A 26,556-nucleotide genomic window follows, 5' to 3' on the forward strand; every position below is an offset into this window, starting at 1 on the left:
GCAACGTTATATGTTATGTTATGGATTGTTACGTTACGGAACATTGCGTTATGGATCGTTACGTTATCGATCATTACGTTATGGATCATTACGTTAAGTTATGTAACATTATGGATCATTACTTTACGTTACGGAACATTATGGATCGTTATGTTATTAATGTTATGGATCATTACGGTATGAAGATTACGTTATGAACGTTACGTTATGGAACGTTATGGATCATTACGTTATGAACGTTACGTTACGAACATTACGTTATGAACGTTTCGTTATGGAACGTTATGGATCATTATGTTATGCAACGTTACGTTTTGCAACGTTATATGTTATGTTATGGATTGTTACGTTACGGAACATTGCATTATGGATCGTTACGTTATGGATCGTTACGTTAAGTTATGTAACATTATGGATCATTACTTTACGTTACGGAACATTATGGATCGTTATGTTATGAATGTTATGGATCATTACGTTATGAAGATTACGTTATGAACGTTACGTTATGGAACGTTATGGATCATTACGTTATGAACGTTACGTTACGAACATTACGTTATGAACGTTTCGTTATGGAACGTTATGGATCATTATGTTATGCGACGTTACATTTTGCAACGTTATATGTTATGTTATGGATTGTTACGTTACGGAACATTGCGTTATGGATCGTTACATTATGGATCATTACGTTAAGTTATGTAACATTATGGATCATTACTTTACGTTACGGAACATTATGGATCGTTATGTTATGAATGTTATGGATCATTACGTTATGAAGATTACGTTATGAACGTTACGTTATGGAACGTTATGGATCATTACGTTATGAACGTTATGTTACGAACATTACGTTATGAACGTTTCGTTATGGAACGTTATGGATCATTATGTTATGCAACGTTATGTTTTGCAACGTTATATGTTATGTTATGGATTGTTACGTTACGGAACATTGCGTTATGGATCGTTACATTATGGATCGTTACGTTAAGTTATGTAACATTATGGATCATTACTTTACGTTACGGAACATTATGGATCGTTATGTTATGAATGTTATGGATCATTACGTTATGAACATTACGTTATGAACGTTTCGTTATGGAACGTTATGGATCATTACGTTATGAACGTTACGTTACGAACATTACGTTATGAACGTTTCGTTATGGAACGTTATGGATCATTATGTTATGCAACGTTATGTTTTGCAACGTTATATGTTATGTTATGGATTGTTACGTTATGGAACATTGCGTTATGGATCGTTACGTTATGGATCGTTACGTTATGGATCGTTACGTTAAGTTATGTAACATTATGGATCATTACTTTACGTTACGTAACATTATGGATCGTTATGTTATGAATGTTGTGGATCATTACGTTATGAAGATTACGTTATGAACGTTACGTTATGGAACGTTATGGATCATTACGTTATGAACGTTACGTTACGAACATTACGTTATGAACGTTTCGTTATGGAACGTTATGGATCATTATGTTATGCAACGTTACGTTTTGCAACGTTATATGTTATGTTATGGATTGTTACGTTACGGAACATTGCGTTATGGATCGTTACATTATGGATCGTTACGTTAAGTTATGTAACATTATGGATCATTACTTTACGTTACGGAACATTATGGATCGTTATGTTATGAATGTTATGGATCATTACGTTATGAAGATTACGTTATGAACGCTACGTTATGGAACGTTATGGATCATTACGTTATGAACGTTACGTTACGAACATTACGTTATGAACGTTTCGTTATGGAACGTTATGGATCATTATGTTATGCAACGTTACGTTTTGCAACGTTATATGTTATGTTATGGATTGTTACGTTACGGAACATTGCGTTATGGATCTTTACGTTATGGATCGTTACGTTAAGTTATGTAACATTATGGATCATTACTTTACGTTACGGAACATTATGGATCGCTATGTTATGAATGTTATGGATCATTACGTTATGAAGATTACGTTATGAACGCTACGTTATGGAACGTTTGGTTATGAAATGTTATGGCTCGTTATTTATCGCACATGGAAGGTGAAGTAAACGGCTACACAACATGGCCAGTGGCACATAAATCGCGCGACACAACGAAATAATGATAAATAAGGATAAAACAATCCATAACGAAATTAGTTGCCAACACTTTTAATAATTGAATTTTATCGGTTTTATCGATTCGTTGTTGCAGCCCTAAAGGTGAGATATATCAAACAATCATTTAGAATCTATAAACCTGACGTACAGACACAAGTTGTGTTGTGAACATTAAATTAGCAGCCAGTCATCAGTGTGGCAGAAACACGTGTGGTCAAATCGAAAGGACATTGTTTGTGGTCCATCCCAGGCTAAATGGTGACGCAGCTGATATGAGGACAAACTCTACAATATTGAGTAAAAGATACGACGGTGTTGAGAAGAGTCAAAACAATCCATAAAAGTCTGAAAATAGTCAAAGAATTAACCTCCCTCTACAACCGCTCTATAAAACTGCACGTAAATTACATGGAAATGAACACCGACTCTAATCCATATTTGTAATTTAGGCCCCATTTACACGACATTTCCAGTGAAAATGTTGTTGTTTTTCCGTTTCAACAAAGTTATATATTTACAAGGAAACATTTTGAAAACGATGTCCGTTTAGTAGTAGTAAGCAGAACAAAGCAGACCCGTGTTATTGTGGAACTTGAACAGTAGGCCGAGAACACTGCCCTGAGGGACTCCACCAGGTAGTTTTATTGTTGACAGTCACCAACATTGTCGTCTGTCCACAGCAATGTCTATGTTCTCCCATCAATAACAGTTACAGCATTTTGTTCTCTCTGCGCACCTTTGTGTCCTTTCTAAACAAAACCAGCTAACAGCCAGGACTTGTGGCCCGACATGAATACTACATTGTTTTCAGTGGTTCTGCTGTTGCCGTGTAGACGGACATCGTTGTCAAATGCAAACCTTTTCTGAGATGAAACAGCAGAACCGATGCGTTTCCACTGGAGATGGTGTTCACAGGGTCTGAAGTGTCCTCAGGCCGCAGACCCAGGCTGGACTGTAGACCCAGGCCGTAGACCCAGGCTGGACTGTAGACCCAGGCCATAGACCCAGGCTGGGCCGCAGACCCAGGCCGTAGACCCAGGCCGTAGACCCAGGCCGGACTGTAGACCCAGGCTGTAGACCCAGGCCGGACTGTAGACCCAGGCCGCAGACCCAGGCCGCAGACCCAGGCCGGACTGTAGACCCAGGCCGCAGACCCAGGCCGCAGACCCAGGCTGGACTGTAGACCCAGGCTGTAGACCCAGGCTGGACTGTAGACCCAGGCCGCAGACCCAGGCTGGGCCGCAGACCCAGGCCATAGACCCAGGCTGGACTGTAGACCCAGGCTGGACCATAGACCCAGGCCGGGCCATAGACCCAGGCTGGACTGTAGACCCAGGCCGCAGACCCAGGCTGGACCATAGACCCAGGCCGGGCCATAGACCCAGGCTGGACTGTAGACCCAGGCCGGGCCATAGACCCAGGCTGGACCATAGACCCAGGCCGGGCCATAGACCCAGGCTGGACTGTAGACCCAGGCCGCAGACCCAGGCTGGACCATAGACCCAGGCCGGGCCATAGACCCAGGCTGGACTGTAGACCCAGGCCGCAGACCCAGGCTGGACCATAGACCCAGGCCGGGCCATAGACCCAGGCTGGACTGTAGACCGAGGCCGCAGACCCAGGCTGGACCATAGACCCAGGCCGGGCCATAGACCCAGGCTGGACTGTAGACCCAGGCCGCAGACCCAGGCTGGACCATAGACCCAGGCCGGGCCATAGACCCAGGCTGGACTGTAGACCCAGGCCGGGCCATAGACCCAGGCTGGACTGTAGACCCAGGCCGCAGACCCAGGCTGGGCCGTAGACCCAGGCCGGGCCATAGACCCAGGCTGGACTGTAGACCCAGGCCGTAGACCCAGGCCGGGCCGGACCCCGCCATGTCATCGCTGCAGGAATGTGGAGCTCTTGATGACCGAGCTGCAACAACGAGGCTCTCAGACAGAAAACGCTGCCAAGTGAGGCGGCGGAGGGTCATGTGCTGCTGCACAAAGAGGATTTATGAGGTCTGGACTGTGAACTGCTTCACTGAAGCACGTGAAGACGCACGCCAAGCACACAAACACAAAACTCCTGCCGGCACCTCGCAGACCGACGGCAGTAGTGACCTGCAGAGCAACACGACTCACCTCTCTGCTTCATGTGGCTTTTTGTCACTCTGAATTATTAAAGTGCTACAATTACGTTTTTCTCTGTGTGATAGTTACACATTTTAACAATTTTTAATTTAAAATTTTTCTCAGACAGAAAAAAAGGTCTCTTGGTGCCTAAACTGACTGTTAAATGTAATACCAGTACCAGTGTATTGCTCATGAGCTCAGTGTGATAAAGAGATAGATCACATGTAATCTCAGGTGAAGTAGATTTTTTTTTTTTTTTAGCTTGGAAAGAATCTGCATGTTCACCTCAGGAAGAGAAAGAAGTAAATTCCTCCACAGGAGAAACAGAAAAGTTGCATTTTAGTGCAAGACATCAGCAGGAATCTAATATTACGCTTAACAATGTAATATTCAAAGGTTTTATGTTTGCAGGAGAAGAATAAAGGATTGTCTTGTCTCATCTTATGTTAAACACATTTTATGCCATCATCATCTATTTCCAGTTATGTCTATGTCTGCTGTCAATAGGAAGTTAGACCAGAAAGAACAACACACTTCTGCACAATGAGGTTTAGTATTGTGATAATGATTTATGATAAATACAGTTAAATGCCTGATGACAAAAAAATCATAATAAATGTCAGTGTATTGTGTGTTTGAGACGAGTTCTTGTTTCGCTTGCGTGTGTGTGTGTGTGTGTGTGTGTGTGTGTGTGTGTGTGTGTGTGTGTGTGTGTGTGTGTGTGTGTGTGTGTTCCTCTAAAGCACTTGATGATGACAAAAGACAGAAGACCTTCGTTGTCTGATCAGAGTGACTCCAGAGCTCAACACACCAGATCAGATTCTGCACCATAGACTTGGTAAAACTATCTCTATAGGTCTATGTTCTCCACACTCAATATGGAGGGAAACTTCAGGATAAATCCCCCGGTACTCTGATGTACCGGAGCAGACAATGAAGTCGACTGACCAATCAGATGTTTTGGAAAATGACCTGCCTATTTGTACTGTATCCTGATTGGTGCAGTGATTGCCCCGCCCACTCAGACTCCTCACAGCACAACGCAGCGGAGACGGAGTGTTTACAACAATCTTTTTGACAAATTAAAACAAATTCTAGTCACTGAGGCTTTGAACTTCAAAACCTCAGTGACCAGGATTTGTTTGTTTGTTTGTTCAAAGTTTGACAGATGTTTTTGTTCTTGTTCTTGACTTGTTCCAAGTCTGTTTGGTTCCACGAGGGTTGATCTGGAATAATGAGTTAATAATAAGGCTCACGCTGGCACAACCGATTGAACATGAATTTAAGGAAGTAGAACTCGTCCTGTCGTCACGGTGATGAGATAATATTCCAACAGGAAACACACTCACACGGAGGAAACTCTGCCTCCGAACCAGTGGACGTCAAAATAAAGTAAAAGAAGAGCAGTGAGGAATGACAAAGTGAAAGTGAGTGACCAGGTCTGCTTATATTGTCCAATTAATTCACATGGTCTAATCCCATGAAGTCAGCATTAACAAGTCAGGAACGTTCCGTCTGTGGCTGCAGCAGCAGTGTTGCTTCCAGCCTGGTTAGTTCTCATACCGACACTCATGATGTCACACCTCCTTGCTAGCACAACACACACTTACAGGAAAATCACACGCCATTTTTTTATCTGACAATCGGGCCTGTGCTCCCAGTTGCTCGGGGACATCAGGACAAAGACTGTCCCCATTATCCGGTGTTCTGCGCCGGCCTGTAATGACTCACAAGAGGATGATCTTGCGGTTGATGTCGGCTCTGAAGGGGAAAGGCGAGGGGAAGGACTCCACGCTGGGCAGACTGTCGCTGTGCTCCACGTCCTGGTCCGGCCGCCGCTCCCCGTCCTGGCCCAGCCACTGCTGCCATGTGGGGAGAGTCTGGACATCCAGGAACTGTGAGCGGGCACCCAGAGGATCCATCCCCTCACACTGGATCTCCCAGCAGCTGCAGGCAGACGCACACACAGAGCTCGTCCATCAAAACACCCAATTACTGTCTGTAATGAAGTAGGCTCGGAGACTTTTTGTTGTGTGGAGTTTGCCAGTTCTGTGTGTGCAAGGTTTCTTTTTAATTTAGAGGTTAACGCATCACTCCAAAATCAAGAGTCAAACATCAGGCCAGAGGACCAAAAGCAGCCTGCAAGAGGCTCCAGTCTGGCTGCTAAACCAGCAAATTGTAAAAATTCCAAAGAAAACATTGATTGTTTAACAAATTTCCTCAGAGTAGCGACACAACATAACAGAGACGCAAACTGAGATATCGGGGATGCTGCCAAGAAGCATAATAAGCTAGCATTAGCTTCCAAGCCGTGATGTCAGGGTGATTTTGTAAAAACACCCAGAATGCAACAGCGAGAGGAGAAGTTTTTGCAACATTTCACTGTACTTTGCACCAGAAGGTTTCATTAAAGTTGGCTTTTTGTAGTCATTTTCCACAAAAATGACAAAAAGGTTTGGTTTTGTGACTCAATAAACATAAGACAAGAGAGAAAAAGCTTTGAGGTTTAAATTTAAAGGATCTTATAGCATTATTTTACTGCTCCGGCCCACTCAAGATGAACTCGAGCTGCAGGCTCTGTGGCCCCGAACTAATGTGTGTGAACTAATGTGTGATTTTGTCTTTGTGTCTGCAGGTTGCACAAAGTCTCTGTCCACAATCAGCTGGGATGAAGCTGCAAAAAAAAAATTACAAATATAACGGATGGAGAAAGCTGATAACCATGAAAACTGCATGTGATGACATTATTAGCAAATTAGAGATGAGCTCCATGGTTCATTGATCACATGCATGACAGAAGGTACTTTGTACAGAGGAATGAAGCTTCAATAAAAACCATCTGACATGCAGGACAGACCTCAAGCTGTGAAGCCACTGTGGCCTTTTTGTCTTTCAGTGGCTCCCACAGCAGATTAGCAACAACAACAGAGGGAAAAGGGTCTTCAAACTTTTTCACCGCTTCCAACATGAAAACAGAGCTTTCCGTTATCGCCATCGTTCCTACTTCGGAGTATTAATGGAAAAGTTTCGGGTCAAAATATTGATTAAAAACACAAAACGTACCACCAAGATTAGTAAAATTCTTGTTTTTATCAAATATGTTGAGTGACTAATTCCACAAAGCATAGCTAAATAAATATGTTTAATTCTACAGCAGTTAAAAGATAAAAACCTCTCAGACTGCAACATTTATACGAACTAAAGAGTGCACTTATTTAAAATAACATCTGTGTTTGTTGATGGGCTGTCGTTACCTTCACCATCATGAACTTCTTCAGGGAAACTGAACTTCTTAAACAGATTCCTCTGCTCTGGGAAGGATTGTCATCTTTGTCAAATGTTTTATAAAACAGCATTTTGGTCATTTGATGTCTCTCAACAACAAAATCATCAAAAACCTACCCAAATTACTTCCAGTTCCTCCAGGCAGAGCTGATGTCCACACCACAAAAAGGTCACAAATGAAGACTAAATCCGGAAGCGGCGGTGTAACGGACACTGGAGGTTTTTAGTTTCTTGGTGTTTTCATTTTATCAGACAAACAAAACTACAAGAGCGGAAGAAAGACATTTAAAAGTGCTGAATGCCTCGTTTTACACACTTAGCTGACATGCTAGGAGGGGATGCTGCACAGCAAAGGTGGAGACAATGAACAAAGTAGCATCCGGTGAAGGATTTCAAAATAAACCCAAAACAGGAATTTCACATCATTTCATTCAACATTTATTTGTTTAGTTTAGTTTAGTTTAGTTTAGCTTAGCTTAGTTTAGTTTAGTTTAGTTTAGTTTAGTTTAGTTTAGTTTAGTTTAGTTTAGTTTAGTTGACAATGTTAAACCTTTTATTCTCGTTGAACATTTAAATATCTGATTCAGAAGCACAAGCAAGAGTTTAAGCTTTTCCAAAAACAAACAAAACATGGGACTTCCTTGTTTTTAAATCATCAAAATCAGTTCAAATGGAAACAGACAACCAAAAAGGCATCAAACAACAAATCATCAATGAAGCGATCACAATAAAGCTGTATTTTTGTCCTTGTTTGTTTGGCTCAGCTGAAGTTCAAACTGTTACATGGTTCAGCAGACAAACACTGAGGGTCTGTTTCTACATCGGTTCTTCTTTCATTTATTGGTTATTTCAATGCAGGGTGAATGTAAAATGTCAAAAAAGCAATTGAACCAACAGTTTCATTGTGAGAGGAGTTTTTGCTTTTGCCTTTGGCTTTTTTTTTTTAAATTTCAAACTAACTTTTAGTGCTGAAATGTAAAAAAGAACATAATTGGGCTCCAATATATCTGTATCTGTATGTATGTAATCTGTCTAACACGCTTTTTTATTGAGACCTGTAAACACATTGTTACAATGATCACATTATCTCAAACAATTTTGTAAAGAGGGAGTCAGCTGGAGTACCAAACCCCCCCCCCCCCCCCCCCCCCAAAAAAAAAGCATAACCCCAGCAGTGAGAACATGCAAACTCAGTACAGAAAGTACATCTTCAGGCAGCAACGTCAGCTCTAACTCTTGTGAGCGCCACAAGCCCACACTTCCGGTGATGTTCACTTCATGTCCATGACTTGACTCTTCTTTTGCGAAAATCAGCTGACTAACAAAAAGCACTTCCGCTTTGAGAAGTCACGATATATCTAAACTGTAATACTACAGAAAAAAAGAGTCCCACCTGCCTTTTTAGATTGCGTAACAGGTATAAAAAAATGCATCGTGAAGAAACTATGTTTGTTTTTTTTAAAGTTTATTTTCCACAAACTGATTTGGCGATGGAAGACAAAAGCAACAGAGCCAATCCGATAAACAACCACATACATAACTCACGTATTCTGTTAGACAATCTTCAATGATTACAAAACTGTTGAAATCCATATGCTATCTCACTGTGTAGAAATATGAGTGTATATTCTCGAACTTTACATATGTAAAGGCTGATGGTTCTCAGTGTCACTGATCGATTTGTTTGGTCTCAAAGTGCAGCGCAGGGAGGAAAACAGACAGTAGCTTGGCGGCAGCTAGTCCGAGGTAAGAAAGATTAAACTTGACAAACTGAAACGTTTTACGGCGACAACGGAAACACTAACATGATATCTACCATTCGATCACACAAGCCTGCGTTAAATCTGACTTTAGATTGCGCATTTACTCCGGAATACCACCACGTGGGCTCTGAAGCTGCCGGACCAACGTGGTTAGGGGCGCTCGATTTGTATCTACAGCGACCGTTTAATGGGCGGATACTGACATGCATAGCGCTTGATCGGCTTAACTTGGTAAAAACCCCGCCCGCCCGGGTCGTGTTGTGCATACAAACGAACGAACGCTTACCAGTTTAACCAACACGTTTTTCTTAGTTTAATCAATAGATACTTTAGAAACTACACATTTCATCAAATAAAAATACCCAACTTGCTAAAGGTATAAAAGCGACAAAGTAAAGTATTAAAGACCGTTTTGCGTGTTTAAACACGTTATTTACGCGTAATTCCGCACTGATATAAGAAATAGTCTCTAACACGGCTGTTTTGTGTATTACCACTTTTCAACAAAGCTTTATCTCTTCAATATGAGATCTGTGAGATGTCTGCAGGCAGATCGGTTGTGATCTAAATGTACAACAATAGAGATGTAGAATAATAGAGATGCCAATCTAAATCCTTCAACTCCCACATTAAACAAATCTGCAGGACTGCCTTTTTTCACCTATGCAATATTAGATACGTACATTAAACTTGCTGAATCACAAATTCTTGCTGTGGAAACCTGAACCGTAACGGACTGTCAATTTCCGCACTTTTTGTGCGGTGGAAACGGCGCTGTGCGTTATAAATAAAGTTGAATTGAATTAGATATTCCTTCTTCAATTTCCACCAATCAGATTGCTTTTAATATTTCTGTACTTGTCATATACATACACCTCTGAGAAACATGATGTGACTGCCTGTTTGCTTTTTACCTGGATCTAGTTTTATAGTTTGATTTACAGTTTTTGTGCATTGTGCAGTCGAACTGTACACAATACGTTGGTTTTGATCCAGTGCAAGTTGAAAAATGAAACCTTCACAACTCAGGCGTCATGGTCCAGCAGAACCCCCCTGTCGGCCCCATAATCCTAGTCTGCAGGGAGATCTGGATCCTAATCTGAGTTCTGACGTTTACTGCTCATGTTGAGAAGTGGCGCTGGGCGGTGTGTACCACTGATGCCTCCCTCTTTGTTCTTAATGCCTCTATTTGTATATATTTCCAGCAGGGTTTTTGTTGATTGATTTTATATCATGCAAAAAATTCTAGAATGACAATCAGAAGAACCTCTAAGTCCCCATGGTTCTTGGTCTTGAGCCATCCTGGTCCAGCAGGCCAGGAACCAGAGCTGCTGATTCTCACTTTTCTCGTTTTCAAGCTCATTCAATTCTTTCAGCTGATGTTTCTGCCTCCAACACAACTCCACTTGTTGCCTGATACTCTTCTTTCCTGGTTTAAAAGATATCATTGATTTCTCTCTTTCGCTACGATTAAGATTCTTAGTTAGCTTCAGTGTTTTTGATATTCCTTTGTAAAGTGCTGTGAGTTTCCTCTCAATGTCTGAATTGCTATAAAATGCCTCAAACACTGCAGAGTGATGACATTTCCCTGTGTGACTCCAGTTCTTTTCTTTTCCGTCACTGTTTCGATCCATTTCAATCCGTCTTCTTTCTGTGTTTCCGTGCAGCAGTGTCCATCGTCACGTTCCTCCGCCGATCATGGGTTTGACCAAGCAGTACCTGCGCTACGTGTCCAGCGCCGTCTTCGGAGTGATCGGCAGCCAAAAAGCCAACATCAGCTACGTGAGCCTCCGAGGAGGAGAGAAGGGACGCTACGTCGCCGTGGCTGCATGCGAGCACGTCTTCATCTGGGATGTCCGCAAGGGAGAGAAGGTGAGATCCTCCTTCAGCTTCCTCCCCTGGAGCAGGAACCCATCCAGGTTCCTCCCCTGGAGCAGGAACCCATCCAGGTTCCTCCCCTGGAGCAGGAACCCATCCAGGTTCCTCCCCTGGAGCAGGAACCCATCCAGGTTCCTCTCCTGGAGCAGGAACCCATCCAGGTTCCTCCCCTGGAGCAGGAACCCATCCAGGTTCCTCTCCTGGAGCAGGAACCCATCCAGGTTCCTCCCCTGGAGCAGGAACCCATCCAGGTTCCTCCCCTGGAGCAGGAACCCATCCAGGTTCCTCCCCTGGAGCAGGAACCCATCCAGGTTCCTCCCCTGGAGCAGGAACCCATCCAGGTTCCTCTCCTGGAGCAGGAACCCATCCAGGTTCCTCCCCTGGAGCAGGAACCCATCCAGGTTCCTCTCCTGGAGCAGGAACCCATCCAGGTTCCTCCCCTGGAGCAGGAACCCATCCAGCTTCCTCCCCTGGAGCAGGAACCCATCCAGGTTCCTCCCCTGGAGCAGGAACCCATCCAGGTTCCTCCCCTGGAGCAGGAACCCATCCAGGTTCCTCTCCTGGAGCAGGAACCCATCCAGGTTCCTCTCCTGGAGCAGGAACCCATCCAGGTTCCTCCCCTGGAGCAGGAACCCATCCAGGTTCCTCACCTGGATAGGGATGGGTATCGTTAGATTTTTTATGATTCCGATTCTGGTTCTGCTTTTCGATTCTTGTTCCTATCGATTCCTTACTTCGATTTCAAAATAGTAAAAAAAAAAAAGGTCATTTGTTTATTTAAAAAAGTAACTTTATTCCTTTATGTTTGAAGAAACTGGTAAACAAAATTAAAATCCTGTCTGAGCATCATGAGTGCTAAAACACTAAAGTGCATTGTATTCACAGCAAATAAACATCAAGAATTAAAGTGCATTCAGTATATACATGACAGCTGCTTACGATCAGTACATATCCCTGAGAAATGAACTGAAATATAAATGATGGGAACCCATAATTTTTATTTCAGTTCTGTCGGGACGTTCATTGTATTGAAATGTATGTTTATTATTATTGGCTTAATTACATGTGAAATAATCAGATTTTTCACATTATTGGACATTAATACTTTGTTGGTTGTGGCGAGCAGAGTTAACTGTTATCTCACAGGTGGTTGGTTAATGAAAAAATATAGTTCTTGTATATTAAATAAAAAGATTTTTATCATGAGATAATCTTTATTGAGCAAAATTATTAATTGTGGCCAACCTCAAATGGCCCTTGGGTAAAGTGATTTTTGTCCCCGCTGCACCAGGTTTTGTTTTAACGGGACAAAACGTGACAAGAGACAAGAGACTGCTAAATGTGTCGCGTCAGATCGAATTAAAAAACGTTTGTGGTTCCTTCTCGTTTTGTTTTAATGTCTATTGTGGTTTTGGTCTTCCTCCAGGTCCTCATCCTGCAGGGTCAGAAGCACGAGGTGACCTTCCTGTGTCCGTCCCCCGACGGACTCCACCTCGCCGTGGGATACGAGGACGGCGCCGTCAAAATCTTCAGCCTGCTCAACGGAGAAAGCAACGTCTCCTTCAACGGCCACAAGTCTGCGGTCAGCGTCATTCAGTACGACGCTCTCGGGGCGCGACTTGTTACCGGGTCCAAAGTGAGTGGAGGCGGGTTTTTACGAATGTCTTTTGAGCGTGTGATATTAGTCTGTGATACACGTGTCCTGTTCATCAGGACACTGATGTGATCGTGTGGGACGTCATCAACGAGTGTGGGCTGTACCGGCTGAGAGGACACAAAGACATCGTCACTCAGGTGCTGCTCCTCCAGGACAGAAACCTTCTGGTCACATGGTAATTCACTACAAGCACACAGATTACATTCACAGTTAAGGATTACAAAACATGGAGCACATCATTCTAGTTTTTTTAATAATGCTGCCCACCCAAAAATGAACTGGTAACGCTATTGTGATTGAAAGTAATGAAGCTCCATGTTTGTGTATTTTGCGTCATTGTCACAGATTTCTGCTCCGTCTGCTTTTCTAACCTCCATTTACTGGAAGTAAACAAACACATGTTTGAATGACAAACTTCTCCACATAGGACAGTGCTTCTCAAATGGTGGGGCGCGACTTTCAGTATTAGTGTCTTTATTCATGCTTGAACAATAAAAAAGGGCCTCCAGCCACTAGGTGGCAGCAGTGCTCAAACTAATCAACAGGCTGCCTGTTCAACCAGTAGAGTAGAAGAAGTACTACACCAACACCGGTGTACAGAGCTGGAGGAGGAGGAGGAGGAGAGGTGGAGAAGTTTCTGACAGGAGTGAAAAGAAAAAAGGATGAGGCGTCAGAGGAAAAGAAAACAGGTGAGAGTAAACATAAAGCTAGTAAGAGCAGGAGATATGACGATGCTACATCGCCCTTAGGTTTACCGTGAACACGTCGGAAACCAGGAAACACCCGTTTGTGTTTTATGACTAAAAACTCTGGCAGCGGAGCATGAGACCAAATAAATGAAGACGGCACCTGGAGACCATACACCTGGAGACCATACACCATACACCTGGAGACCATACACCATACACCTGGAGACCATACGCCATACACCTGGAGACCATACACCATACACCTGGAGACCATACACCATACACCTGGAGACCATACACCATACACCTGGAGACCATACACCATACACCTGGAGACCATACGCCATACACCTGGAGACCATACACCATACACCTGGAGACCATACACCATACACCTGGAGACCATACACCATACACCTGGAGACCATACACCATACACCTGGAGACCATACACCATACACCTGGAGACCATACACCATACACCTGGAGACCATACACCATACACCTGGAGACCATACACCCCAGTTATGTCAGTAAGCCACTGGAGTTGTTTCATGGTAAACTCCATGAGTATGGCCAACAAGCCGGTCATTGTGTCAGCGCGGCATCAGTAAACAAAGAAGCCTGTTAGCCTCTTACAAAGTTGTCCACCACATCACAAGGTGCATAAAACCTCACACCATAGAGATTTATTTTGATAATCAGGCGATTGTATGCAGAATGCTGGTGCCAGCAACTCATACAGTGGTTTATACAGATAAATAAATAAATATTATCAAGTTCTCAATGGTAGTACAATTCGGGGGGGGTGGGCCCTGAAAAAAATTCTGTCCTCTAGGGGGGGCGTTACAGAAAATAATTGAGAACCACTGACATAGGAGGAAGTGATATTGATTTAAAAATGACATGTTTGTGCTGCTGAGGCCAGTTTTAGGCCCCGTTACACGTTTTCTGGTTAAACAGGGGAAACGGTGCGTTTGGGTGTTTGTTTAATGACTGTAGTTCTCGGAGCCTCTGAAAACAAACGTTAGAAAACAGCTCACTGGAGCCCCGCTGCCACCGCACAAAAGGTGCAGGAATGGACGGGTACAGTCCCGTACAGTCGGGTACGGTCCAGTCCAGTACGGTACGGTCCAGTACGGTCCAATCCAGTCCAGTACGGTACGGTCCAGTACGGTCCAATCCAGTCCAGTACGGTACGGTCCAATCCAGTCCAGTACGGTACGGTACGGTGCGGTATGGCTCCTTCCCTCTTCGACACTCAGATACACACTGGCTGTCACAACCATGGGGACTGTTTTGGGGTCCAGCGGTGTGCTCTGGTGCTGCTCCCCATGATGTCACTCTCCTCCATGATGTCACTCTCCCCCGTGATGTCACTCTCCATGATGTCACGCTCCACAATGATGTCACTCTCCCCCGTGATGTCACTCTCCATGATGTCACGCTCCATGATGTCACGCTCCATGATGTCACGCTCCATGATGTCACGCTCCCCCATGATGTCACTCTCCCCCATGATGTCACTCCTCCATCATGTCACTCTTCTCCATGATGTCACTCTCCCCCATGATGTCACGCTCCTCCATGATGTCACGCTCCTCCATGATGTCACTCTCCTCCATGATGTCACTCTCCCCCATGATGTCACTCTCCCCCATGATGTCACGCTCCTCCATGATGTCACTCTCCCCCGTGATGTCACTCTCCATGATGTCACGCTCCATGTCACGCTCCTCCATGATGTCATGCTCCTCCATGATGCCACTCTTCTCCATGATGTCACTCTCCCCCATGATGTCACTCTCCCCCGTGATGTCACTCTCCATGATGTCACTCTCCCCCGTGATGGCACGCTCCTCCATGATGTCACTCTTCCCCATGATGTCACGCTCCTCCATGATGTCACTCTCCCCCATGATGTCACTCTCCCCCATGATGTCACTCTCCTCCATGATGTCACTCCTCCATCATGTCACTCTTCTCCATGATGTCACTCTCCCCCATGATGTCACGCTCCTCCATCATGTCACTCTTCTCCATGATGTCACTCTCCCCCATGATATCACTCTCCTCCATGATATCACTCTCCTCCATGATGTCACTCTCCTCCATGATGTCACGCTCCTCCATGATGTCACTCTCCCCCATGATATCACTCTCCTCCATGATGTCACTCTTCTCCATGATGTCACGCTCCTCCATGATGTCACTCTCCCCCATGATGTCACGCTCCTCCATGATGTCACTCTCCCCCATGATGTCACGCTCCTCCATGATGTCACTCTCCCCCATGATGTCACTCTCCTCCATGATGTCACTCTCCCCCATGATATCACTCTCCTCCATGATATCACTCTCCTCCATGATGTCACTCTCCTCCATGATGTCACGCTCCTCCATGATGTCACTCTCCCCCATGATATCACTCTCCTCCATGATGTCACTCTTCTCCATGATGTCACGCTCCTCCATGATGTCACTCTCCCCCATGATGTCACGCTCCTCCATGATGTCACTCTCCCCCATGATGTCACGCTCCTCCATGATGTCACGCTCCTCCATGATGTCACGCTCCTCCATGATGTCACTCTCCCCCATGATATCACTCTCCTCCATGATGTCACTCTCCCCCATGATGTCACGCTCCTCCATGATGTCACTCTCCCCCATGATATCACTCTCCCCCGTGAGTTTTCTCGTCAGGATTCAGTGTCAAATGCCGTTGATCAACAGGCTGATTGAGGTCTAAAAATATTGACAAGGTGCTTTGCATCGACCATTTATGGTAGAAAGTGGGCGTGTTGAGGGCGGAGCCTTTTAGAGATAGTCCACCTTCAGGTGGACTATCTCTAAAAGGAAAGTGGTGCAGATGTACGTACGCACCATCTTATTGATCCTAATTTTTGGGTCAGTGTTTGGGCGCAAAAACATATCGAGTAGGAATCCTACACCTATCAGGCCTGACAGATCTGACAGATCCTGTTAGGCCGGTCCCTTGATAAAGTCCGACACATCAGGTGAGGCTCTGAGGAAGACTGTAGCTGCAGGTGAAACATGTCAGCAAGATATAAATGTTTCCTGAATTTATCTGTTGTTTGAAAAAGAACTCAAACTATACTTCATCTTTAATTGGGGTTATACAATATCACGTTAAGATTTCACATTTATAGACATATAACACATTTTAATTAAGTGCCTATGTGTGTGTGTGTGTGTGTGTGTGTGCGTGTTTGTGTGTGTGTGTGCTGTCTCGTCTCGTCACACAGCTCCAAGGACAGTTTTGTGAAGTGGTGGGACTTGGACACTCAGCACTGCTTCAAGACGATTGTGGGCCATCGCAGCGAGGTGAGAAACGTCTCCAGTCTCGAATAGAGAGAGAGAGTAGAGTAGAAATACTCTATTAATCACAGAGGGAAAAGAACACGGACCAAAAGAAGAAATGAAAACATCAAGATGTTGGAGTGAACTTGAATAAGGAATATGAATCTAGACAGGGCTACTCGCCACGTCCTCCTGGAAAGGCTCTGAATAGTTACAGTGGGGCAAAAAAGTATTTAGTCAGCCACCAATTGTGCAAGTTCTCCCGCTTAAAAAGATGAGGGAGGCCTGTAAGTTTCATCATAGGTATTCCTCAACTCTGAACAGAATGAGAAAAACAAATCCAGAAAATCACATTGTCTGATTTTTAAAGAATTTATTCGCAAATTATGGTGGAAAATAAGTATTTGGTCAATAACAAAAGTTCATCTCAATACTTTGCTATATAGCCTTTGTTGGCAATGACAGAGCTCAAACGTCTTCACAAGGTTTTCACACACTGTTATTGGTATTTTGGCCCGTTCCTCCATGCAGATCTCCTCTAGAGCCGTGATGTTTTGGGGCTGTCGCTGGGCAACACAGACTTTCCACTCCCTCCAAAGATTTTCTATGGTGTTGAGACCTGGAGACTGGCTAGGCCACTCCAGGACCTTGAAATGCTTCTTACGAAGCCACTCCTTGGTTGTGTTTGGGATCATTGTCATGCTGAAAGACCCAGCCACGTTCCATCTTCAATGCCCTTGCTGATGGAAGGTTTTCATTCAAAATCTCACCATACATGGTCCCATTCATTCTTTCCTTTACACGGATCAGTCGTCCTGGTCCCTTTGCAGAAAAACAGCCCAAAGCATGATGTTTCCACCCCCGTGCTTCACAGTAGGTCTGGTGTTCTTTGATGTTTCCGCCCCCATGCTTCACAGTAGGTCTGGTGTTCTTTGATGTTTCCACCCCCGTGCTTCACCGTAGGTCTGGTGTTCTTTGGATGCAACTCAGCATTCTTTCTCCTCCAAACACCACAAGTTTAGTTTTGACCAAAAAGTTCTATTTTGGTTTCATCTGACCATATGACATTCTCCCAATCCTCTTCTGGATCATCCAAATGCTCTGTAGCAAACTTCAGACGGGCCTGGACATGTCCTGGCTGAAGCAGGGGGACACGTCTGGCACTGCAGGACTGGAGTCCCTGGCGGCGTAGTGTGTTACTGATGGTACCTTGGTTACTCTGGTCCCAGCTCTCTGCAGGTCCTTCACTAGGTCCCCCGTGGGCTTCTGGGAGTTTTGCTCACCGTTCTTGTGATCATTTTGACCCCACGGGGTGAGATCTTGCGTGGAGCCCCAGATGGAGGGAGATTATCAGTGGTCCTCCATTTTCTAATAATTGCTCCTACAGTGGATTTCTTCACACCAAGCTGCTTACCTATTGCACATTCAGTCTTCTCAGCCTGGTGCAGGTCTACAATTTGGTTTCTGGTGTCCTTTGACAGCTCTTTGGTCTTGGCCATAGTGGAGTTTGGAGTGTGACTGTTTGAGGTTGTGGACAGATGTCTTTCATACTGAGAACTAGTTCAAACAGGCGTCTTTCATACTGAGAACCAGTTCAAACAGGCGTCTTTCATACTGAGAACCAGTTCAAACAGGCGTCTTTTACACTGAGAACCAGTTCAAACAGGCGTCTTTCACACTGAGAACCAGTTCAAACAGGCGTCTTTCACACTGAGAACCAGTTCAAACAGGCGTCTTTCATACTGAGAACCAGTTCAAACAGGTGTCTTTCATACTGAGAACCAGTTCAAACAGGCGTCTTTCACACTGAGAACCAGTTCAAACAGGCGTCTTTCACACTGAGAACCAGTTCAAACAGGTGTCTTTCACACTGAGAACCAGTTCAAACAGGCGTCTTTCACACTGAGAACCAGTTCAAACAGGTGTCTTTCACACTGAGAACCAGTTCAAACAGGTGTCTTTCACACTGAGAACCAGTTCAAACAGGTGTGTTTCACACTGAGAACCAGTTCAAACAGGCGTCTTTCACACTGAGAACCAGTTCAAACAGGCGTCTTTCACACTGAGAACCAGTTCAAACAGGCGTCTTTCACACTGAGAACCAGTTCAAACAGGCGTCTTTCACACTGAGAACCAGTTCAAACAGGCGTCTTTCACACTGAGAACCAGTTCAAACGGGCGTCTTTCACACTGAGAACCAGTTCAAACAGGCGTCTTTCACACTGAGAACCAGTTCAAACAGGCGTCTTTCACACTGAGAACCAGTTCAAACAGGCGTCTTTTACACTGAGAACCAGTTCAAACAGGCGTCTTTCACACTGAGAACCAGTTCAAACAGGCGTCTTTCACACTGAGAACCAGTTCAAACAGGCGTCTTTCACACTGAGAACCAATTCAAACAGGTGTCTTTCACACTGAGAACCAGTTCAAACAGGTGTCTTTCACACTGAGAACCAATTCAAACAGGTGTCTTTCACACTGAGAACCAGTTCAAACAGGCGTCTTTCCCACTGAGAACCAGTTCAAACAGGCGTCTTTCACACTGAGAACCAGTTCAAACAGGCGTCTTTCACACTGAGAACCAGTTCAAACAGGCGTCTTTCACACTGAGAACCAGTTCAAACAGGCGTCTTTCACACTGAGAACCAGTTCAAACGGGCGTCTTTCACACTGAGAACCAGTTCAAACAGGCGTCTTTCACACTGAGAACCAGTTCAAACAGGCGTCTTTCACACTGAGAACCAGTTCAAACAGGCGTCTTTTACACTGAGAACCAGTTCAAACAGGCGTCTTTCACACTGAGAACCAGTTCAAACAGGCGTCTTTCACACTGAGAACCAGTTCAAACAGGCGTCTTTCACACTGAGAACCAATTCAAACAGGTGTCTTTCACACTGAGAACCAGTTCAAACAGGTGTCTTTCACACTGAGAACCAATTCAAACAGGTGTCTTTCACACTGAGAACCAGTTCAAACAGGCGTCTTTCACACTGAGAACCAGTTCAAACAGGCGTCTTTCACACTGAGAACCAGTTCAAACAGGTGCCATTAATACAGGTAAGGAGTGGAGGACAGAGGAGCCTCTTAAAGAAGGAGTTCCAGTCTGTGAGAGCCAGAAATCTTGCTTGTTTGTAGGTGACCAAATACTTATTTTCCACCATAATTTGCAAATAAATTCTTTAAAAATCAGACAATGTGATTTTTCTCATTCTGTCTCTCAGAGTTGAGGTATACCTATGATGAAACTTACAGGCCTCCCTCATCTTTTTAAGCGGGAGAACTTGCACAATTGGTAGCTGACTAAATACTTTTTTGCCCCACTGTAAATCTGGCAGCAGATGCCAAGACTGAAGGACGTGCAGCACCCGGAGCTGGATTCTCAGTCACACTGTGATGACGATACGGTAGAATTAAAGCCAGTGTGCTTCTCCATCTGGTGCTGTGTGTCAGGTGTGGGGGATGGTGCTGCTGGACCGGGAGAAGCGTCTGCTGACGGGGTCAGCAGACAGCGAGCTGCGAGCCTGGGACATCCACTACCTGGAGCAGGTGAGGAGGACACACATCAGTCATAGGGACACATCCTGGAAGGCCTGATCGCTGATCACCAACATGCCAGGATATAAACTTATCGTGCAGAAAGAAAATGAATGCAGACGTTTTCACTCTGAGGTCTGTAAGCCGTATTTGGCCAGCACCTTTCTCACATGGACATCTCAGCAAAAGCAGAAAAGGTAAAAACAGAAAAGAAAAATATAAGTATGTCTTGTGAAAATGCCGGAGTAACAGCTAAGATAAAGAGCAGTAAAAAAACATACATGAACAAAACAAGTTAATCAGCTACAGATCAGTTGTCTGAACAAACTTCCTGCAGTGGCTCCATGAAATGTCCGGAAAATGATATGTGAATAATCATTCTGCTTTCTTTCTTTTATTCCATGTGCAGACCACACTGTTTTTTTTCCAGAACGGTCTAGTCTCCAGGCTGAGAACAGCCAGAATTAGTCAACATAGATAAATAACTAAAACTACTTAAAAAAAAACAAAAAAAAAATCCCAGCGAAAATAATCAAATCTCTAAAAAATGGTCAAAAAAGTTTCAAACTGCTGAAATAAGTGGCTATAAATGGCTAAAGCAACTGAAATAATCAAGATGCATAAAGTAGCAAAAGAGCCATGAAAAAAAGGATAAACATTGTTAAAATTGGCTTCTGAAGCAAAAGAATGTAAAAACGTAAGGTTAAGTACTTTTTTCTTGACGTCAGTAGAAAATCTCACTATTGGCTTGTTTAGTCATAAAGGATGCAAACCCCTGTTTAGAGTGATTTCAGAAAGTGTTCTTCTAATTTTACACACCTCAAAATTAAAAGCAAACTTTTTTTATCCTGTAATTTGGCCACACAGGTGATGAATGGCACTGTTTCATGAATTTAGAATTTTTAATGATCATTAATTCGGAGGGAGCACAGTTGTAAACAGTCGTCAAATTGACTCATAGAAGCACAGATACTCCTACTGAACTTTGATGAAAGTAAAAATACAGGTTCAGTTTGTTCACTAATGTGTATTTAAGGCCCGATGAGAAATAAAATGTTTCGGTGTCCCTCCAGCAGCTGAAGCATGAAACACGACTCAGCCCATTACTCAACTTCTATTTTGTCTTTTCTTTCATTTTACAAAGTTCAATCTCCTAAAAGTATAAAAAGTCAAGTTAAAGTGCAGATTCCTGAACAATTTGTTTAACTAATTTGTTTAATTTCCAGCGTTCTCTGACTGTTCCTTGTGGTCCCGTGCAGGGAAAAGCTCAGGGGGAGCCAAAAGTGAAGAAAGGGAAAACTCTGCTGGGCGATGATGATGATGAGGACAAAGAGGAAGATGTGGATGAAGGTGTTGAGGAGGTACAGTCGTGTCAATGTTGTTGTTTAGAGATGAATTAAACCTTCACATCTTAAATAAATGCTTGTTTTGGGTGTTGTTCAGTATGGGTTGCACGTCTTTCTCCGTCCGCAGCGCATCCTGAGCTGCACCAAGGCCGGCTCCATCCTGAGGGAGGCCAGGGACCGGCTGGTTTCCATGACAACAGACAGCAGGGCCAGAGTCATCGCCTGCCATGTGAGTGATGAAGCGTCGGATAGAGCTGCAATAAAGATCCATGAATTTACTGTAAAGATTTGATCTCTGAGTGCAGTGAAAACAAAGGTCAAAGGAAGGTTTCCACTGATAACATTTTGCCTGGTTGGAAATAGGAAGTTTTATTCAAAAGTAAGTTGAATTTAAATTGAACGGAGTGATGCTGTTTGACAAAATGAGGAACTGGAGGAACAATCTGAGGGGCAGGAGTTGGCATGGCAAAGTGACAGTCCTTTGGCCAAACGCCATCAGAAAGGAGACTGAGGAACTGAACCGGCTTTGAGAGTGAAAATCCACAGCTTCCGAGAGAAGCGCCAACTCCTCAAAACTTTGGAGGCCAAGAAAGAGGCTGTTGTCCAGGAGAATGTCTTTTGCAGCAGGAGATAAAATGACAGGTTCCAGATGCTCAAACCTGCAGAAGGATGACCTCTGCTGGTCAGTGCCACAGGCGCCATGGAACGTCACGCTGAGGCTCCAGCTTCTCACCAACCAATGTGAGAAACAGCCTCCTTGGCAGGCCAAGGGTGAGGGAAAAAGCAAAATCCTTAAATGAGCTGAAGAAGACCAATGACAATGTGCAACAGCAAATCCCAGGGTTTGAAGGATCAAGACCGGATCAAAGACAGTAGCAAGAAGACATATGCTGAACTGGTGTTGGAACATAATATCCTCCAGACAAAGAAATCTCTGGGTAAAACCTACAACAGGCTCTTCAAACAACTTCTGGAAGAAGAGGACCACTCAGACTAGTGTGATTCGCTAAAAAAGGAAATCGATGATCTCAATCAAACAAAAAAGGACTTGACAAAAGAAATTGATGGTTGTCATCAGAATCTTCACAGAAGTGAACAGAACAAAGAAGAGTACAAGTTACTGGCAACAGAAAACATGTCTCTGGTCCAACAAATGATCTCTGCTGAGAAAGAGCTCAAAGTGCTGGAGGCAAAGCCTGAAGGACAAGAAGCTCTGGAGGACGAGAACAAAGCAATGGAGGTGAAACAGGAAATCTTTAGTTTCACTGAGAAGAATCGGACACAACCTACCATGATGAGGTGAAAAGGCTTTTAGCTTCTGACGGTGGAGAGAGACGCACTCATCTGGCAGTGCAGCCTTCTATGGAAAGAATATACTCTGATGCCATTTGTCACGTTGGATGATGATGAAGCAATGTGAAGGCCTTCTACAGGTCACTTCCTGTTTTGTGGCGAAACGTCCGTTTTGGGCCCCGTCCTCAGATATTATGGTGCCATTCTGATGGGCTTTGCTCTCCAATCTTTTCTTTCACCACGTCAATTTTCAGGTCATTTTGGAATGAATAGTTCTCTCTCGAAAATTACATTTGGTCAAAAATCTCTAGTCTCTGGACTTCTCTTTCACAAACCTGTAGTTTTAGTCAACATAACCTGAGGTCCCGCAACCTCTAATTAGGATGATGAAACATTTATAGAAAAAATGATCTCATCAACTAATTTTTGGTGGCGACCTAAATTGTGTAATCAATCCTGCACTGGACCAATCTAATCACAAAATTACAATTCCTTCTAAAATGGCCAGGTCATTGTCAGACTTGATGTATCAAATAGGTAACGGTAATCCATGATGCTCGCACTTCCAGAGTCAGTCTTTCTTTCTTTTCACCAGTACACCATTTATACAGTAGAATAGATTCTTTTTTTTATTGATAGAGCCCTTCTTCCACTTGTCACTAAAGCCAAGCACTCAACTATAGTTGAATGTGATCACGCTCCTGTGTTATTAGATGTAGAATTTCCTCTCAATAATCCACAATACCCCTCGTGGAAGTTAGACAAAATCTGGCTGAGAATACCTTTGTGACATGACATCTAAAAAAAATTATGGCTAAAATTCAATGAAGAGAATGTCTCCCCTTCACTACTGTTGGAAACACTGAAAGCTGTAATAAGAGGTGAAATAATCGCATACCGTATTTTCCGCTCTATAAGGCACCTAAATACCTCAAATTTTCTCAAAAGCTGCCAGTGCGCCTTATAGCCCGGTGCGCCATATATATGGACGATTGTTCTACTCGAGACTGCTATTTGACAGCTGAGCAACCAGAAGCTTTTATTTTGACAACTCTAACTTCGCAACCGGATCTTCAGAGCGGACGACACTCCACACAACACCTTCATCACTCATGGTTGAACACCAACATTCTAACAAACCAAAATAAACTAGATGAAATAATGACTCCCTAAACTGGGGAACAAAAACACATAAACACAATCAACACAACACCAAGCCCAACAACAACCCACAATAACCTCCAACAACACAAAACATGAATTTGCAGCGACAAATTCATCCTGAGCTCCTCAGTGCAGCCGATGGAAACTCCCATAATTCATTGCAGCTGTTTGTGGTGTTTTAAATGCAATTATTGGGGGTTCTATTTGGTTTGTGGTGCCGGTAATAATTGTGTTGTGTTGTGTTTTTGTTGCTTAGTTCATGTAGTTTAGTTTATTATTATTATTATTATTATTACTGGTAGTTGTAAGTTGTCAACCAGCAGTGAAGAAGGTTTTGTGTGTAGTGTCCTCCTGGCATAGGCTGCAGGTAGGACTATCAAAATAAAGCGTGTGCACCTCTCTGGGTGTTAGATTCAGTGGAAAATGTAACCTAATGGCTTTGAGCTATAAATGTTGCTGACCACTGGTCTATTCCATGCGCCTTATATTGCGGTGCGCCTTATATATGAACAAAGTAGTAAATTCTGTCAATCAATGTAGGCGCACCTTATAATCAGGTGCGCCTTATAGGGCAGAAAACACGGTACTCTGTTAGAATCAATAAAATGTGGCAACTTAAACAGAATCGGTTAATTTATTCAATGAACACAGTGGATGTTCAGAACTCTATCTCCCCCTCCCCTGAACTCTATAAATTAAAGCTTGACCTTGAATCTCAATACAGTTTGTTATCAACTGAAAAGACAGAGCGACTTTTACTGAAATCATGTGGCGACATTTATGGACATGGCGAGAAAACTAGACGCTTTGCGACACACCAAATCAAGTGGCGATCCGCCACTCGACAAATCTCCCAGATAAAAACTCCCCATGGCGAATTAACCATTGATCCCATAAAACAATTAATGAAACATTCATCATGTACTACTCACATCTATACACGTCTGAAGCTCCTAAACACAATACTGACATGGGACTCTTCCTCAGCAATCTCTTGGCACCCTCCAGGACATAGAATGAGGACTGAGCTCCCATTACAACAAAGTGAAATGGTAAACACTATAATGGCAGTGCAAAGTGGTAAAACACCTGGCCCCAACAGCTATCCAGTTGAATTTTTCCCAAAAATGTGCTGAAAATTGTGATAAATTTGACTTGACATGTTCAATGACTCAGTGTCTGGTGGGTCAGTGGCTGAAAAATTGTCTGAAGCATCAGTTATTCTCCTACTCAAACCAGGCAAAGAAGAGACAGAATGGAGTTCGTATCGTCCTGTCTCTCTTGCCTTACGCTTAGAAACCACAATATGTGATGTAATCTCTGACAACCAAACAGGTTTCATTTCAGAACGACACTCATTTACAAATGTCCGACGATTAGAATGGGAGTATTTATTTAGATGCTTGAAAAGGTTTGGCTACGGTCCCCATTTTATTTCGTACATTCAACTTTTATACATGTCATCCAAAGCCTCTGTAATTACAAATGATAAACTAGGTCCGTGTTTTTATCTATCAAGAGGAACTTGTCAAGGAAGCCCAATGAGCCCACTGCTATTTGCCTTTGCCATTGTGTCTTGGTCCATTACACTGGGGTCACTATCATCAATACGTGGGATTCACAGAAAAGGAGTAGAAAATAGATGATCTTTATATGCAGATGACCTTTTACTATATATATCTGACCCTGTTCCAAGCGTTTCCCATGTGATTCGCTTGTTAGAGAGATTGGGTTCATTTTCTGGCTACAAATTGAACTTCAGTAAGAGTGAGTGCTCTCCCGTCAATGATTTAGCCCTTCAAATACAGGACAGTGTTTTACCATTCAAAATGTCTAAAACCGCCTTCAAATATCTGGGTATTAATATTACAAAAGATGTGCAAAAACTATACCAATGAAACTTCTCTGCTTGAGAATGTTAAACGAGACCTAAAGAAGTGCAGAACAATCTGCTTCTCTTTGACCTTTAAGGTCAATTATATTAAATTGTCTGTACTTCCCAAATCCCTGTACGTGTTTCAAAGTATTCCACTTTATCTTCCAAAGTCCTTTTTCAGATCAATTGACAAAGCTTTCACCTTGTTTTTATGGGATGGTAAGAACCCGAGATTGTGTTTGGAAGTTCTTCAGAGGCCAAAACGATGTGGTGGCTTAGCGCTTCCAAACCTTGGCTATTACTACTGAGCTGCCAATTTTCAGAAAGATATGTACTGACTTTACACCCCTGATTCTGATCTGGTGCCATCTGGAAAACTGATCTCGTATCTCAACATCCCTTAAAGCCTCGGGCACTTCCAGTCTTCCCCTCACTGTTTCAAAGTATACAAATAACCCGGTCGTCATCAATTCACTCAGATTATGGTTT

The 26,556-nt window shown here is 43.5% G+C and overlaps 2 protein-coding genes across 3 annotated transcripts in view; one reads left to right on the forward strand and one right to left on the reverse strand.

Moving 5' to 3' along the window:
* Positions 1-7,847, reverse strand: part of gdap2 (ganglioside induced differentiation associated protein 2) — a 61,131-nt gene extending 53,284 nt beyond the window's left edge. Inside the window, exons 1-2 of the mRNA XM_080497582.1 lie at positions 7,661-7,847; positions 5,990-6,205 (exon numbers count right to left, since the gene is read on the reverse strand). Coding sequence (XP_080353708.1) covers positions 5,990-6,180 — 191 coding nt within the window. The 5' untranslated portion in view covers positions 6,181-6,205; positions 7,661-7,847. The remainder of the gene's footprint in view (positions 1-5,989; positions 6,206-7,660) is intronic.
* A 1,402-nt stretch (positions 7,848-9,249) lies between these two features.
* Positions 9,250-26,556, forward strand: part of wdr3 (WD repeat domain 3) — a 37,333-nt gene continuing 20,026 nt past the window's right edge. For both annotated transcript variants that reach the window (XM_080497572.1, XM_080497573.1), the window contains exons 1-8: positions 9,250-9,289; positions 10,974-11,178; positions 12,611-12,820; positions 12,898-13,016; positions 16,800-16,878; positions 20,305-20,400; positions 21,648-21,749; positions 21,862-21,963. In XM_080497572.1, coding sequence (XP_080353698.1) covers positions 11,005-11,178; positions 12,611-12,820; positions 12,898-13,016; positions 16,800-16,878; positions 20,305-20,400; positions 21,648-21,749; positions 21,862-21,963 — 882 coding nt within the window. In that variant the 5' untranslated portion in view covers positions 9,250-9,289; positions 10,974-11,004. The remainder of the gene's footprint in view (positions 9,290-10,973; positions 11,179-12,610; positions 12,821-12,897; positions 13,017-16,799; positions 16,879-20,304; positions 20,401-21,647; positions 21,750-21,861; positions 21,964-26,556) is intronic.

Source organism: Blennius ocellaris (assembly GCF_963422515.1).
Source record: "Blennius ocellaris genome assembly, chromosome: 6".
Taxonomy (NCBI): domain Eukaryota; kingdom Metazoa; phylum Chordata; class Actinopteri; order Blenniiformes; family Blenniidae; genus Blennius; species Blennius ocellaris.